General features: G+C 40.8%; 1 protein-coding gene across 3 annotated transcripts in view; it reads right to left on the bottom strand.

Moving 5' to 3' along the window:
* The window catches only part of cfdp1 (craniofacial development protein 1), a 198,085-nt gene that overhangs the window by 165,446 nt on the left and 14,031 nt on the right, over positions 1-18,608 (bottom strand). For all 3 annotated transcript variants that reach the window (XM_078544210.1, XM_078544211.1, XM_078544214.1), the window contains exons 3-4: positions 18,257-18,446; positions 9,818-9,942 (exon numbers count right to left, since the gene is read on the bottom strand). In XM_078544210.1, coding sequence (XP_078400336.1) covers positions 9,818-9,942; positions 18,257-18,446 — 315 coding nt within the window. The remainder of the gene's footprint in view (positions 1-9,817; positions 9,943-18,256; positions 18,447-18,608) is intronic.

Below are 18,608 nucleotides of genomic sequence, written 5' to 3'. Positions count from 1 at the left end.
TGAAGTGTTCCAACTCATGATTTGTCTCAATGCTCCAAAAAATTTACTGTTTAAAACAAACATATTCTGCTTGTTTTGGAATTGCACTTTGCTAAATAACAAGACAGACAAAAGGAGATGACCACCTATTTCTGTAAACACCCACAACAGGGTACATGGTCCTCAACTTTCCACACCCACTGCCTGCTCAAAACAAATTTGGACTGACCAAAAAGATTTCTCTCAAGGACAAGAAAACACTCAGAAGTGGAAGAGATAACATACCCGTAATAACTCACCTAATTACAAATAAAAGAACCAATGGCAACAAAAAAAGAAAAAAAAATTTCTAACAATGAGCATCAGGGGAACGCTATTGTGGACAGGAGAGGGAAAAGAATGTTGAATTACGAGGGACTTCAAAGTAGTCAGTGTCTCATGATCCCCTATTGGATGGTTAGATCTAAACATTATCAAATATGAAGCACAAATGAATGTAAAGATAGGTATTTACCTTATGTCTTTGTTTAACTGAGGTTTATCCTCTATTGATATTAAAGAAAAATCACAAATGCTGGAAATCTGAAACAGAAAATGCACAATGGATCAGCCAGCATCTGAAAGAGAAGATAGTAATGTTTCAAATGAAACCTAATGAAAGGGTCTTATTTGATTTTCTCTTTTAGATGTTGTTGAACCCCTGTGTATTTCGAGCATTTCCACTCTTTGTAACAATAAACAATTGCAATGGAGAAATTACCATAGGTTGCAGCATATAAGCCAACCCAGCAAACAAGATGATCCCATTTTAATCAGACCCAAGAATCAAGTTTTTACACATACTCTGCAGATAAGTCAACTCCTCCCTTTTCAGTCACTACATGCTATATGCACATTAATTGCCCCACAGATGCATGTTTATTTACCAGTACCTTACAACTGGTACAAGAGATCAAGCAAGCGATACGGGCTGTATTGTGAAGGTGTGTGGGAGTTTAAGACACGGCACACAGAGCAGGCCCTGGAAGGCAAACAACAAAGATGGCAACCACCCACACCCATGGTTCACTTACTCAGCGTACAAGTTAACCCCCCATTTTTTGAGGGATTTTGAGAGGCTTACACCAACATCTACAGTACTGTTGGGAAGTGGAACACTTGGGGATCCAATAGTAGTAGCTAACCTTGCTTGGTCAAGCAACGCACAGTTAGATACAGAATATCTGCCCAATGTCAAAATAAAATAACATTGTTCATTCTTCATAGCATCCAAACAAGCAAAATTGGCAACTTATAGCCAATAATTCAGAGCATTTTTGTGGTGTTAGCACACATGCACATGGAGCCTGACTGAGGTCAGGTGGGGAGAGGGCAAAACTCACAAAAGGCAGTTACAGCCACCAAACAGCACATCTTTAAAAGGTTTAATCCTGTGTCAGGCCCACTACAACAATGCCTACAGTAATTTCTGTTTTAAGGGCAATTTAGCTCAGTTCAAATCCAAAAGGGACAATAATCCTCCACACAATTGCATTTGCTCTTGACAACTGAATTATCCCATCTTCTTTCCCTTCTAGCTTTTGTACTGTGTAAAAACCACAGACACAAACCAGCACTCCCATCTTTTTAACAAATGCAGCTTCCAGGGTTAATCATGTTTCAAAGTGAATGAATGTATAGTTTTTCAAAATACAAATTCAAAATCCAGTCACCTGAAGAAATAATGGGAAGGAGTCAAAATTATATGTGAACAAAAAACTTCAAAGGATTAAAAGCACATGAAAAGGTAGGTAATTTTACTTTATTCCTTGACTTGTTAATTCTAAACTTACATTAGGACAAAACCACAGCTAGCCTTTCATCTGTGACCTGAGCTGAAAACCATCCAGACTGGTAGGATAAAAGTTAAAAGAGGCTTTTATTTACAATTCTTTAGTACTAATGAACCAAAAAAGTATCACCTTTGGAGGATAAAATGTAAATTATGTTTGATGAAAGCAAGGATAGATCAATTAACCACCTTACATATTGAGTCCAAGGCAACTCTTGATATTGGCAGACCAGGAAGCCATATAGATCTTTTAACAGTTCCTAATCCAACAATTTATCTGTATCATAGCAAATATAGATGTTCTGCACCTATCCAGAGTAGCCAGTAGAGAAATGGGAATCCCTAAGTTTTATCTAGCCAAGTTTAAAATTTTTTTTGTATTATTGGTAAGTATGAAATGGCTTGACAGCAAAACCTGCATTCAATCTCCAAGAAATCTGCAATGGGAATAATTGTGGATCTGTGATCCCTTAGACGAGATGAAATGTTAAAATCTTGAACGGATCTTCCACAAAGTCACTCGTCGGGAGTCAGAGGTTACACAGTTGCAAGCATGTCTGTTTCTCACTCTCTCAGTTAGGGTCAGGAGTTAGCAAGCTACATTCAGCCAGAGGTGATTTCAGTGAGGCCAACACATCGCTGCCAGCCACAATATCAAACTGGCAAAAGAGAGAGAACACCACCTTTATCTGACTTGCATTGCACAAAGTTAAAAAAACTCCAACAGTTTTTCTAAAGATAGCTTCAAGTATTAATATTTGCCTAAAAGTTCCTCCCAAGTTTCCTTCATGGTTATTGGTATAAAGTGCAATAATCCAAGGAAAAATTACATCATCTTTCAAAAATAGTTCTTACCTACAATATCATATTGAAAGGCTATCCAATGTTAGTTGGTTGTCAGTTCTTAAATAAACAGCAAGAAATATATAACCAAAGATAAGATTAAACAAATCTACATTTCCTCTTCACCAAGTACCTCTAACACAAAACTCGTTCTTACTGAAATGTTCTGCTTAAATAAATGCATTTAAATTCAAAGCTTGCATTCAGCAGCTCCCACCAAACTTGAAACAAATGGTACATCTCTTCCAGATGCTCCCATTCTCTTTGCTGGTGCTTTTAAGTTCTTTCTCAAAAGAGGACACGAATTGCAACAATATATAAAATTATACAATGCCAAAATTTCAAAACTTCACTTGTTACAGAAGTAACATGCCGTATTTGCTAAACAACATTAAATAATTTCTGTCAAGTTGCAGTGAAGTTGAACAAAAAGAACATTTCAAACATCATTGTTTTACATTACCTCATTGGTTCAAGCCCTACATTACTTAAATGATGTTATACAAATTCAAATGGCCATGACTCTCTTTATTAATAGGTCCCTTCTAGTCTTGTCCTTCAGCTAAGAGGCTGACAAGTAGCAAGTCCTGCCTGGCTCTGTATTGTCAGTCTTGTTGTCAATCATGAAGATAATCTGAGAGTTGTAGACACAGAAGTTGTCAGAAAATTAATTGTTAATTTCGTTGAGCTTCTTCAGCTAACAGCATTCAATCTGGGACTCCACCATAATCAAGCTCCAGGTCTCCCAAGCGGCAACATAATGTTAGGGTATATTTTAAATACAAAAAGTGCTAGTGTATATCCAAATGTAATGATTTTTTTTTGTATATCTATAATATTAGAAACCTCATTTCCAAAAGAATTTCATGACAATGGGGCACAAACTATAGGATTGTTCACATCAGCCTTTGTCTCTAACCCTACCTCACTCCACCACAAAGACCACCTACTTCTACCTCTAACATCACCTACCTCCAATCTTGTTTCAGCCCTCTGCTACTGAAACTACATCCACATCTTTGGCATATCTAAACTCAACTACTGCAATTCTCACTGGCCTCAATATACTTCAGTTTATACAAAACTTTGCTAGCCATATCCCATGACACTCCAACTTCCACTCATCAATCAGTCCTCTTCTTTTTGAGGTATTTAAAAATCTCATCCCTTTTATTTAAATCCATTCCTTATCTTCCCACCTCCCCATTTCTGTAAACTCTTCCAACCTAATGACCCATCCTGAATTCTTTATTCTTTTGACTCCAGCCTCTTGGGCAGCCAACCACCTTCACACCATCATTGGCAGTCATACCTTCAGTTGCCCAGGCCCCATTCTCTGAAATTCTCTCTAAATCCATCCATCTCTCCAACACCCTCTCCTCCTTTTATATCCTTAAAACTTACCTTCGTGGTGTGTTTAAAATCGAACAGGACGATCTAGGCATACACAAAAAGCAACTCCAAAAGCACTTGCAAAGAACACAAAGGGGTTCCGCATTGAAAACTTATCAATACGGACATTGCAAGTGAAAATAACCATTAAAAATTGGATTAAATGACTTTTGCCATTGGGGGCATAACACATTTCTGCTGATGGCTGAGGAACTGCTGTTGAGGCTGCCGTTCTTATTGGACAACTACATAAGAGCTAAAACAAAATCCACCAATTAATTGTGCGTGTATACAATATACACAGACACGCGAGGCATCTATTCTCAGTATCAAGCACTGTCAGATACAGCATAATCAACTGCAAAGGCAATCTTCTTCTACCAGTATGCCTTAGTCTCCAAGTCAAGGAGGTCAGTGCCATTGTGACCCTTCTTTCCCTTCCCCAACCAAATCCCAACCATCTTTGTGGTCTGATTCTCATTGCACTTGCCAACTTAGAATCAAATTTAAAATAGTACTGGGGCCGATATCATCAAGGAGTTGATTTGAGAACAGCTCAATGTGTTTGCCACAGGTGTCTTTCAGCTAGCAGAGAGAAGAGAATTTTATGGAATCAACCTGAGGTGGATTGGATTTCATGCCCTTGACATGAAAGGAGAAGGTGCTAAATCACTGCCATATTTAGCCTTAACAAACTGTATGTATTTCAATTAATAGAGATGAAAAAGGTGGGAAAGGAGGGGTACACAACTTATGTCATCTTTACTCGAAATCTACAGAAAATGATTTGTGGGATGAATCGCTTACTAAAAAAGCAAACATCTTAGATACCAGCTAATCCACTGAAGGCAATAATACTATCACCATATTTTTTCACAACATTAGCCAAAACAAAGATCCATGTTTTAAGTCTGTGATCTTTCATGCGAAGTAAAAAAAGTTAGAGATGAAATATAAACTCTAACTTTTTCCCGTTTTGATGAATGGTCACAGACTCTATTTTTCTCTCCACAGATCCTGCTGGCCTGCTCAGTATTTCCAGCATTGTTTTTATTTTTCATTTCAGATATCCAGCACCTGCAATATTCTGCTTTTTGAAAATTAATGCTGTCCTGTAAAGTCGATGGTCATGACTGCTGAATTAACAAGTAGCTAACTCACTCCATCAACACACCCTGCCAGCAGCACAATCGCACATTCAGATGCAATCCCTTCAAAATGAAGGGCAACCAGCAAGTATTTAATTACTGCAGCTAACACACTGTTGACAGAAGCAAAAACAAACACAGTAAATGCTGGAAATACAGTGGGTCAGTCGCTGACACATTAGGTTGAACTCTCCCTCAGTTCTACTCAAAATGTTACCTGCCTGCTGTGCACTTCTGTTCTTGTTTCAGATTTCCAGCACTTGCATTTTAATTTTTAAATTTGGTGTTGGAAGCCATTTCCTTTGATACATGCAGCTAAATTATGTTTCAGCCATTTGATTATAAACTCCCAGCAACATTGCTGTTCAGTTAGTGTAGGGAGACGTAACTTATGTTAAAAACAAGTTAATACAGAATTCAAGAGGAATGTTGCCATCTACTGTCCTGCTTGCACCACCCAAACAAAAGGGAACCATAACGTAAAAAGTGTATATGTAGCATTTACGGATGGCAAGCATAGACTGCCAGTTAACTCAGTATAAATCACCCCACATTTTGTGGATAATTAATTGATGCGTCTCGTTATCAGACCCTTGCAGAAGAATAACTTGCTTTGCAAAAATTAGGAATGTCCAGGTTCAGAAACAACTATTGTGATCCAACTGGGCAGTTCCAGGGCTCTTATCATAGCACATTAAATGTTTACCCTCTTGAATTTGCTGGCACAAATTTTGACTGTTGTTCTAGACAATCCATTCCATTTTTGAGCCCGACACACACAGGCTTTCAAAAGGAAAGGCATACCTTAATTGGCATCGTCAGCAGTAAAATAACCAAATAAGCATTCTACTGCTAGTCATTTAAAAAAAAACTCAGCGGACTAGCTACCCAGTAAGCTTTAACGCTTAAAATAGGAACAGACCACTGCCATGTATTCCCACTAGCCAACAACTGGAATTCGCTTTCCAGGCAGCACACGGTATAACAGGAGCACATGTCATGTCCCTCACTCTGTCAGATCTGGAGTGGAATGGAACCAGTTGGCTCAAAGTATGCTAGGTTTAGATAGAAGTAAAATCTAATTGCTTCAAGTCCGACTGACAAATGAAAACTGTTGTGTGCGTAAAGCGGTCAAAAGTTACTAGAATCCTTCAATAGCACCATATCCCAAGCTGAATTATATGCAACTCATCACTGGGGGTATGCAGGATTTTGTTAATTATTTTGTTTACTTGTTTACAGCATTTGTATTATAGGATGAAATTTTGAAATTCAGTGGGAAATTATTACATAAAGTAATTAATTTACTTCAGGATGTACCAATGAGAACACATACACAAGAGAAAGTGACGTAGAGAGCCCTCGGTTCCAATTACCATACATTATAATGTGTTTTCAGTTGCCCAGCAGCTGTCCGGTCTAATGGAGCTCAGAACCAAGTCGGGTTTTTTTGGTTGCATGCATCACACTGTAACTATATCTGCCGGGACACAATAGTGAAAAATGGACAAAGGCTAAAGACAAGTAATCAAAGTATCTCCAGCACCTTTATGTAGAAATGAACTTAAACTCAACTATCACCTACCATTCCAAATATTATGCACCTATTCTTGAACAACCAGCCTCATCTGTCACATTATTTTTGAGTAAAACTATTAAGCTATTGTTTAAGTAGTATATACATTATAATTTGTACATTTTGCATAACATTTGGGCATTAAAAGGGTTAAAATATTAAACCTGTGTGTTGATTGGGTATGTGGACTGCTGGTAGGTCTGGAAGGGAGTACACAAACAAAATTTGGGAATCTCTGATATAGACATATACACAAATCTAATTGCTGCAGAAATGTTTGAAGATGCCTTCCAACTTAATTCAGAATCCACTACACTCATTTTTATGAACTCAAAATTACTGACGGTGTCTTAGGTAGTTAGACAGAAAAATTACAAGTGCTCACTAATAGTAAGAATGTTCAAATTTCCTTTATTTTGAGTACAGAATCTGTAAAGTTGGATGGCTGCTACCCTCTTGTGGTAGCAAATCATAATATATGCTCGAATATCTTAAATTACAATTTTCTCGCGCTATTGTAAGTCAATTTTCTAACACAACCAAACCTTTTTTTAAAAAATAAATTCCAATTTCATGACCTGGGTTAAAGGTTGTCTGCCATTTGCTCATTGACAAGGGACAGGGAACAGGATTCCCTAAGGGCACACAAAGTAGTTTTGTGTGGTTTGAAATCAAATAAACCATGATTTCTTATACTGTACTCTGGTTTCTCACATCCAGAATATTTCATTCATTTTTAATAATTCAATTCTTAAATGAGTTAAAAGCACATGCTGGAAATCCAAAACAAAAACAAAAATAAAAATACCTGGAAAAACTCAGCAGGTCTGACAGCATCTGCGGAGAGGAACACAGTTAACGTTTCGAGTCCGTATGACTCTTCAACAGAACTAAGGAAAAATAGAAGAGAGGTGAAATATAAGCTGGTTTAAGGGGGGGGTGGAGGTTGGGACAAGTAGAGCTGGATAGAGGGCCAGTGATAGGTGGAGATTGCTAAAAGATGTCATAGACAAAAGGACAAAGAGGTGTTGACGGTGGAATGAGTTAGGATGTTTAACTTCACGAAAGCATACCTTCTTTCCTACTATTGTCCCAGTTTCGAATTCCTCTTAAATGAGCCCATGGCTTCCCTCTGGGCTGCCCTTGGCGTCTTTTGCTAGGTACACAAGACCCGTTGCTGGCTGCCCTGTGCTCCACTTCTGACAACCGCATCTTGTAAACTCCTCAGGGATTAATCTCTTTGCCATCTCATTTGTCTTTCCTACTGCTGCCCCCTACAGATCAACTATCACTGCCCCATTTCATATATTCCTCCACAATATTCATTCATCTACAATTCAGATTTCATTGTATTGCCATTCTGGCACTGACAGAAGCGCAGATGAACTGCAGGCTTCTTCATCTCTTTCTTCAAGTGCCTCACCCTCTTCCATACCCAACCCTGCTCTTATGGTCCACATTGTTTATCACCCCCTCCAAGATGTCAAGGTGCTCTCCTTTTTCTCATCCCTCAGGACTAATGATAATGCTCAACCTACTTAATTTTAACCTATGTCACCTTAAGCACTTCTTGCTTTATCCCCAACAAATAAACCACTTTCTCCTAGTTACGCCTCCTGGTATAACCACCCATATTTACACACTCATGTCAGGGAGGGAAGGGTGAGTACATACTCAAATACACCTGACTGAGGACTGGCCTGGTCACAAAATCTGTCTTGACCATATCAAGCCATGCCATACTGTGCTTTGCTCAGCCAAAATCAGCTATTAGTCGAGGATCATCCTAGAGAGCAAGTAGAACCCTAGACTCCTGACAACTCCTTGTTCTACCCATCCTCGTTTCAAATATCAAAATGTGGAAAGCCCATTGATTACTTAGTGTGCAAGAAGATGACAATTTGTTCAGTTGCCTCATTTTCTCTCCCCTGTCTCTACTCACCCACCACCTCGCTCCCCCAATTAGCAAGAATGGTATCTGATTTCCCCTCTTTAGGCTGGAGACAATGAGGCCAGCTGTGGTGCTCTAAATGTTCTGGGCATTGACTCAAACTGGAGATCTTCCTGATGTCACAGGATCACAATACATAATGCATCTAATAACTGTTTAGCAAGATTAATTTTGATATGCCTTCAACTGCCATCCTTGTTTTACCTGTATCTTAGTTGCTCGAGAGTCATTCCATGAATTCCAGCAGGTATGCTGCTCTATTATTCTGAAGAACAATTGAACTATGCTTATAATGTTGTTTTAGCTGCAAGACATATGAACTGCCTAAGGCTGTTAGTAGAGTGCCTGACTGAGTACGAAAAGATAGATATGTGTTCCACACTTTTAATAATTTGTCCACAAAACACTCTCCCAGCAGAACCCTGCTGAAATGATTGCCTGAACAGACCATATTACTGCGTGCAATTCACCCCTTGCGTGGGAATGTCACATGCTAAATTGTGTCCCATAATTTAGAAACATTACATGTCAGTGCTCACTGAAGTGGGAGATGTTTTTACCAGGGTTGAACACTTTCTGCTGACTTGGATACAATTTCTGAATCAAGCACCCTCAAAGTAATTTGTAGCACTCCACCAGAGAATAAACTTCAAAATCAAAAAGGTGGTGGTCATCTGGCAAAGACAATGATCTACATTAGATGACTTTCACGTCACATTCATGTCAAAACAGACTTTGAAAAGCGAAAGTAACTAATTATACAAATGTTTTGAGATAATCTGTTACACTTCAAAGTGTTTAAAACCACACTTTTTTTTTTTCTGAACTTTACAGGCACCCCTGACAATCTTACTGGACAGCGGCTGATTGACCTCAAGAACTATTAAAAATACAGGGCCAGGCTAGGTTAGTGGCTAAACATCATAGTTGTGCTTCGGATTCCAGAATCTCCACACAAGATCAATTGGTTAATAACAATATTTTTTAAAAAACAACTCTGGACAGGAACAATTCACTTTAGGCTTGCTTTACTGTTAAATTACTAATTCTTGCCCAGAATAGAGAAATGTGAACACTGCCAAATCAAAACCACTTACTTGACTTCTTCTCCAGCAAAATCAAACACCTTTGTGATTGTGACTTTTCCAGCTGCTTCGGGCTTCTCGGAGTCTTTCACTATGTCCTGAGGCTTGCTCAACTTCCCTTGATCTACTAATATGTCCTATTCAGGGGGGATGAGAAAAGAAGTTACATGTATTTCTGCTGCCCATCTAAATATTGTACGTTAATGACTACAAAACCACTGAAACAAGTTCTGCAAGTCAGATACTAAAGTACAATTGCTGCCCAAGTTGGTAGGTAATATTATCATTTTGGTAGGTAATATAATTTTTCAACAACTGTGAGGACCCTTTTCCAAGTTATTAATAACGATTCTGTTTGTTTATTAAAAACATTCCATGGTTTAGGCTAATTCAGCTCCCTTACATCACCAGACATAGTGATTTCCCCAGTCACTTATTGGTTGTAGTTATAACTTGGACAGAAATTTTAATATACAGTCTTAAGTTTACAAATACAAACAGTTCCACGCTAATGACAAAAAATAAGCTGTTCTTATAATAAACTTTACAACAAAATAAACTTTTTTTTAAAAATGGAAAAGTTTGGGGTCTATTTCATGTAAAGTCATGCAAAAGACAAACTTCATGGAACTTGAAATTTTCCTAATGACAGCTCTCCTCCATCTCCCTATGCCAAAGAAGCACTATAATTAGTAAAACAAGAGAATTTATTGCAGCACTGGGGAGGCAGCAGGGGTCTTTTTCCAGTTAGGTTGGTAACAGCTGTTTTTTTCCTTGCAGGCAGTCATTGTAACTTTCTTGCTGATATATTTTCCTACTTTGTAAATGGTGATGGAAATGGTTCTTTCCCATTAGTAGCCAGAATGGACCCATCCATTTCAAGTCTTTACTACATTCACACACAACCAGAAGTAAGTGATAAACTGACTGAATGTCTATAGGGCAATAGTTCTGCCCATTCAGCTCCAGACATGAGAGACTTACATGCAGTTCGTCACCACGTTCTCAAGGGCAATTAGGGATGGGCAATAAATGCTGGCCTAGTCTGCAATGCCCACACCCTGTGAAAGAATAAAACAAGAGACTTGGATTGTGTACCAGCGTCATGCTAAGAAGCTCAAACATTTTCATGCGAGCTGCCTTCAGAAGCTTCTGGAGATCAGACGGCAGAATAAAATACTAGACACTGAGGTGCTCACCTGAGCTGGCATGCCAAGCATCTACACCATAGAGACAGTCATAACCGAATTGGGCTGGGTCATGTTGCCAGAATACCTGACACTCAATTACCAAAGCGAATCTTCTATGAAGAGCTTGATTCTGGGGTGTGATCACATTGCGGTCAGAGGAAGTGCGACAAGGACACCCTGAAGGCTTCACTTAGGAGTTCGATATTGACTTCAAGTACTGGGAGAAGCTCACCCAGGATTGCCACACCTGGCACAAATAAAAAACAGGGCAGGCTCCTTCACAAGCACTTAATCAGAAGCAGAGGGAAAACACAAGGAGAGGAAAACCTGAGTCAGCAACATATCCAAAGCTCAATCGTCTGCAATATCCTGTCCGCTATGCAGCAGAGCCTTTCAAGTGCTGATCTGCTTTAGCAGTCAACTACATACCCAACTGCACCCTACGAAGCACCTCAGATGATGAACATCATCATCTTCACCTCAAAGGACTAACAAGAAGATATAAAAGTTATATTCAGTACATGGAATAACAGTCCATCATTTACAAATCTGAGAACACAGGTTACAAGAAATTAACCACCAATGATTTTTTGACTAGGTATAGCAGGAATTCCAAACTCAAGTTAAAACAAGAGGTAACCAAAGACATTGACAGGAGTGGTGCAGACAAATTCTTGGATAATGTTTTATGGGATTTGGAAACAAAAAAAAGACAATAAGCACAAGAAATGTAGAGGAAAAGGAAGAGGATAAAGATCAAGGAGAGGGCGACTAAAACAAGAGAAAAAAAAACTTAACAGAAGCTCAAAAGAACAAAATTGTCAACCATAAAGTAAACAATTAATCATCCCTGATATAATAATCAAAAAAAAATAGAAACACCATGCCATCAAGGAATCCTCCTCCCCTGCCATGACTCAGTGAATTCAGGAAGTAAGAGAGGTACAGGAGTCAGGAAGGTGTCAGGTAAGTTCCCTGGTCTATACAGTTAATATCAGTTTAGAAGGCAATAAAGACACTACAAGGGGCCTCAACAATTCTGGATTAGGGTGAGATGGTGAATTAGAATGGTCATCTTGATGGTTATCCAGTAACTCCTCCTCGTGGATGTTGGGCAAGATGATCGGAATCAGCCTCAACTGCAATGTTCACTGCAAATATGATGTCCATTGTCAAGGTTCAGCTCAGCTAGTAGTAAATCAATGATCTCCGAATCAGAAGGTCAATGGTTCAAGTAACAAGTCAGAACCTGGGCATGTAACCCAGGACAACATTTTGGGGTCATACCAAAGGAGCGCTGAATAGTTGGGAGAAGTATTTGAATGGGATGTTAAACCAAGGCCCTAAGGCCATAGGACCATAAGACATAGGAGCAGAAGTAGGCCATTCAGCCCATTGAGTCTGCTCTGCCATTCAATGAGATCATGACTGATCTGATAATCTTCAACTCTACTTTCCTGTCTTTTCCCCCATAACCCTCAATTCCTTTACTGATTAAAAATCTGTCTGTCTATCTCCGCCTTGAACATACTTAACGGCCCAGCTTCTACAGCCCTCTGTGGTAAAGAATTCCAGATTGACTACCCTCAGAAGAAATTCCTCCTCATCTCTGTTTTAAATGGGCCACCCCTTACTCTGAGATTATGCCCTCTGGTCCTAGACAGTCAGTCAGTCAGTGGGTGCTGAATCTTTGGAATTCTCTATCCCAGAGGTCTGTGGAGGCTCAGTCATCGAGTATGTTCAAAGCAGAGGACAATAGATTTCTAGATACCAATGACATCAAGGATACAGGGATAGCGTAGGAAGATGGCGTTGAGGTAGAAGATCAACCATGATTTGGTTAAATGGCTGAGCAGGCTTGATGGGCTGAATGGCCTACTTCTGCACCCATATTGCTATGTTCCTATATTTTGTGGCGTTCAGAAGAATGAGAGGTGATCTCATTGAAACATACAATATTCTAAAGGGGCTTGACAGGTAGACACCAAGAGGTTGTTTCCTCTGGCTGGGGAATCTAAAACACGGGGCGGGGGTGGTCTCAGGATAAGGGAACAATCATTTAGCACAGAGATGAGGAGAAATTTCTGCACTCAAAGGGTTGTTAATTTTTGGAATTCTCTACCTCAGAGGGTTGTGGATGCTCCATCGTTGAATGTGTTTAAGGTTGAGATAGACTGATATTTGGTCACTCAGAATCAAGGGATACAGGAAGTGGTGGATAGGTGGAGTTGAAGTCCAAAATCAGCCAAGATCATACTGAATGGCAGAGCAGGCTCGACAGGCTGTATGGTCTGCCCTGCTCGTGTGCTCTTCAGTGACTATCTACAGCCATAAAGCAGTTTGAATCCAGTGTTATTATCAATAGAGACTATGTTAAGTCCAATAATCCCCAGTCGCATAGCTGTTAAAGTAGACATTCAGTACAAAATACCAGTCTACAGCCTTCCCCTTATTAGCAGCTTTGAACAAACTAAATAGAGAGGAAAAAAATAAAAGAATGATTGAGAGCCACCACCAAGTATCAGGGTTTCCATTATTTAGAAATGCATAGCAAGTCAAACAGATATTCTTCTGCACTAAATTACCATAACAATTTACTGCAGCTTTCAAAATCTGCTTCAATCATTTGTATAAGAATGTTAGAATAAACTATTTCTCCTTGGTGAAGATTACAGCAGTGGGGAGACCATTTTAAAAATACCGGCAGCTTGACAGATTGCAAATTATGCTTTGACTTTCTGTGAGACTTTGCTCTAAAACATAACAAATCCCGTCATTCAATTTGCATTTATTTGGATGATGAAATCTTAATAGATACTGCAAAACTATCAATACTTCACTCAAAGCCACTGCAGATATCCAAATATTTTCGCTTGACTCCAGCTTCAAACCCACATCTTCAAAACTTCTTCCCCACAAAAATTTAAGACCTTTGCCAAATTACAGAGCTCAATTCTTGAGATCCACAAAATTGGAACTAGTACCAGAAAGAATAGAGGTTCATTACTGCTTAACGACCAGGTATTATTGCTCAATGACCAGGTAAGATCCAGTGATTTCAGTTGCAGCACACACTAACGTGATGATAGTGGAATACTTTTGAACCAATGCCCAAATCTAGGGAATTATAATGTATAATAATTTTGAGAAAAAGACATTCGAGGACAGGGCTGCACTTGCAAGTCACACACTTACATGGAGAAAACCCTATTTCAGCATAATTGCATTTAGAAACTCTTGAATCAATCCTTACTCCCTCCCATTTCTCATCTCCATGGTGCCCCTCAGTGAAATCATCCAAAAACATGTGGCCAGGTTCCACATGTACGCTGACAACATCCAGCTATACTATACCATCACCTTTCTCAACTCCTTCACTGCCTCAGTGTCGTCAGACAGCTTGTTGATATCCAATTCCTCATGAGCCCATTAGCAAGGTTGGTACCTTTACCCCCATGCCATAAATTCCATTCCCTAGCTGCCAATTTCACACCACACCGCCCCCACCAACCCCGCTCCTCCCCCTCCCATGGCCACTGATTCAGGCTGAATGAGACTATTTGAAATCTCTGCGTTCTTTTTGACCTTGAACAGAACTTCAGACCTCATATCCTCTCGATCGGCAACATCATCTACTTCCACCTTAATACCAACACGTGTCTCCATCCCTAATACAACTCAGCTGTTGCTAAAAGTCTCAACCATCCTTTTGTTATCTCCTGTCTTGTCTATTCCAATGGTCTTCTGGTTGCCTTCTCATCTTCCACCCATCATAAACTTAAGTTCATCCAAAACTCTTTGCCAACATTCTAAATTGCACCAAGTCCTATTCACCCATCACCCATGCACTTGCTGGTTCCCAGATGCCTGCAGATTAAAATGCTCATCCATCTGTTCAAGCTCCTTACCCCTCCCGATCCCTGCAATATCCTCCAGCTCTAGAACAGTGAATTCTGGACTTATCCATGCCATCACCCGCTTCCTTTCCACCACCACTGGTGACCATGCATTCAACTGTCTAGGCCTGGAGCTCTGGAATTCCCAAGCTTATCCGGTTTGCCTCTTTTTCCTCCTTTTAAATCCTTCTTAAAACCTGACCCTTTGATCACCTGTTCCAGTATCTTGGTCTTTGACTTTGTGTCAATTTTCATCAGAGTATGCTCTTTTGAGAGAGTTAAAGGCATTGTATAAATGCAAGCTGTAAAGAGCTTACAAGGACTATTTGGCCTGTGGGTTAGTATTAAGCAGGCTTTTTAAAAAATATATTCTTTCACAGGGTATGGTCATCACTGACCGGCTAGGCCAACATTTATTGCCCATCCTGAATTGCCCACGAGAATGTGACGGCAAGCCACCTTCATGAACCACTGCAGTCCATGTGGCGTCGGTACACCCACTGTGCTGTTAGCTAGAGTTCCAGGATTTTGAACCAGTAAGGGAAGGAACAACGATATAGTTCCAACTCAGTGTGGTGTATGACTTGGAGGGGAAGTTGCGCATGGTGGTGTTCCCATGCATCTACAGCCTGTCCTTCTAGGTGGTAGAGGTCACGGATTTGGTAGGTACTGTGCAAGGAACCTTAGTGAATTGCTGCAGTGCATCTTGTAGATGGTACACAATGCTGCCACAGTGCGTCAGTGGTGGAGAGAGTGAATGTTTAAGATGGGGTGCTGATCAAGCAAGCTGCTTTGTTCTGGATGGTGTTAAGCATCTCGAGTGTTGTTGGGCTGCAATCATCCAGGCAAGTGGACAGTATTCCATTACACTCCTGACTTGTACCTTGTTGATGGTAGACAGACTTTGGGGAGTCAGCAGGCGAGTTCTCTCTGCAGAATTCCCAGTCTGACCCAGTTCTTGTATCGACAGCATTTATATGGTTGGTCCAGTTTAGTTCCTGGTCAATGGTAACCTTGAGGATATTGATAGTGGGGGATTAATTGAAAGTCGAGGAGAGATGGTTGGATTCTCCCTTGTTGGTCATTGCCTGGCACTTCCATATGGAACGAATGTTACTTGCCACTTGTCAGCCCAAGCCTGAATGTTGTCCAGGTCTTGCTGCATGTGGACATGGACTGCTTCAGTATCTGAGGAGTCACAAATGGTGCTGAACATTGTGCAATCGTCATTGCATCCCCACTTCTGGCCTTATAATGGAAGGAAGGTCATTGATGAAGCAGCTAAAGACGGTTGGGCCAAGGACATTACCCTGAGGAACTCCTGCAGCAATGTCCTGGGGCTGAGAGGATTGACCTCCAAAAACCACAACCATCTTCCTTTGTACTAGGTATGACGCCAACCAGTTGAGATTCCCCCCTGGGCTGCAATGAGGTGAGGAGCTGAGTAGGCCTGGCAGAACCCAAACTTAGCATCAGTGAGCAGCTTATTGTTGAGTAAGTGCCGCTTGATAGCACTATCAATGACATCTTCAATTACTTTGCTGATGATTGAGAGTAGACCGATGGTCAGGTTGGATTTGTCTTGTTTTGTGTGTACAGGGCATACCTGGGCAATTTTGCATGTTGCCGAGTAGATGCCAGTATTGTAGCTGCACTGGAACAGCTTGTCTAGGGCTGCACCTAGTTCTGGAGATTATGTCTTCAGTGCTATTGCTAGAATGTTGTAAGGGCCCTTAGTCTTTGCAGTATCCAGTGCCTTCAGCCAGTTCTTGATATTACATGGAATGAATCGAATTGGCTGAAGACTGGCATCTGTGGTGCTGGGGAGCTCAGGAGGAGGCTGAGATGCATCATCCATTTGTGACTGAAGATGGTTGCAAATGCTTTAGCCTTGACTTTTGCATGGACATGCTGCGCTCCCCCATCATTGAGGTTGGGGATATTGTTGGGGTCTCCTTCTCCAGTGAGTTGTTTAAGTGTCCACCACCATTCACAACTGGAGGTAGCGGGACTACAGAGTTTAGATCTGATCCATTGGTTGCGAAATCGCTAGGTCTGTCTATCACTTGCTGCTTTTGCTGTGGCAAGTAGATCTGTGTTGTAGCTCCACCAGGCTTGTATCTCACTTTTAGGTATGCCTGGCGCTGCTTCTGGCATGCCCTCTGCACCAAGATAAAAGCAAAATACTGCGAATGCTGGAAATCTGAAATAAAAACAGAAAATGCTGAAAAAACTCAGGTCTGACAGCATCTGTGGAGCGAGAAGCAGAGTTAACGTTTGAATCCATGTGACTCTTCTTCAGAGCTAAAAAGTAGAAATGTGATAAAATTTATACTGTTTAAGGGTGGGATGGAGCAGGTAAAGCAGGATAGAAGGTCAGCGATAGGTGGGGGCTAAGGAGAGATTGACAAAGATGTCACGGACACAAGACGTCATGCACACAAGACAAAGGAAGTGTTAATGGTAGTGTGTACACTACTCTAGTGCTCTGAAGAGTCATACAGATTCGAAATGTTAACTCTGTTTCTCTCTCCATAAATGCTGCCAGACCTGCTCAGTTTTTCCAGCATTTTCTGCTTTGATCCCCTGGCTTGATGATAATGGAACAGTGGGATATGCCATGAGGTTACAGATTGTGGTGGTATACAATTCTGCTGCTGCTGCTGATGGTCCACAGTGCCTCATGAATCCCAGTTTTGATTGCTACTAAATATGACACATTTAGCATGGTGGTAGTGGCACACAACACGATGGAGGGTATCCTCAATGTGAAGACAGGGCTTCATCTCCACAAGGGCTATGCGGAGGTCATCCCACCAATACTATCATGTACAGGTGCATCTGTAACAGGACAACTAAGTTTTGCCATTTTGTTAACACCCTTACCACCAGCCACAGACCCAGTCTAGCAGCTATGCCCTTTAGGACTCGGCCAGCGGTGGTGCTCTGAACCAATCTTGGTGATGGAAGTCCCCCACCCAGGGCACATTCAGTGCTTCTTCCAATTGATGTTCAACATGGAGCTGTACGGATTCATCAGCTGAGGGACAGCAGGTGGTAATCAGCATGAGATTTCTCTGCCTATGTTTGACCTGATGCTAATGGACATTAAGGGGTCCGGAGTCAATGTTCAGGACTCCCAGGGCAATTCCCTCCCAACTGTACAGCACTGTGCCACCAGCTCTGGTGGGTCTGTCCTGTCGGTGGGACACGATATACCCTGGGATAGCTCTTTAACTAAAAAAGAAAAGTGTTCAAAGCCAAAAGCAGCTTTCAATATTTTCTCTCATGCCATAAACAAACATCTTGTAGCACTGACTGTGTTTATTCTCCCAGTTTTATGATTTAGCTGTGTTTGTTATTACCTCTTTTCTGGAAGTTGGAGTAGTGGCTACAGGTTTAGGCTTTTGCCCGACATCACTCAGGAAACTGGCCCACAGGTCATCCGCTTTCTTCTTTTCCTTCAAATCATCCTCCACTGTCGAGTCAGCAGTTTGGTCACCATCCCCTTCTCCCACATCACGCTGCAAACATAATCCCTCTTGGTTTCTTTTTCTGCGAAACAAGAGCTTGCAAGTTAAGGTGGGATGTGTGGCTCTCATTTACACAAGATCCCCTTTTGGGGCTTCTATACAAGGTAGGCTAAATTCAATAAAAATCACATAAATAAAGCTCAGCGTTGTCATGTTGCAGGCATCAGGGTTAAATACAGAGGTT

Source organism: Cetorhinus maximus, chromosome 6, assembly GCF_964194155.1.
Source record: "Cetorhinus maximus chromosome 6, sCetMax3.hap1.1, whole genome shotgun sequence".
NCBI classification, from domain to species: domain Eukaryota; kingdom Metazoa; phylum Chordata; class Chondrichthyes; order Lamniformes; family Cetorhinidae; genus Cetorhinus; species Cetorhinus maximus.
Note: the sequence above shows the minus strand (reverse complement) of the source record. Positions and strands in the feature narration are given on the sequence as shown.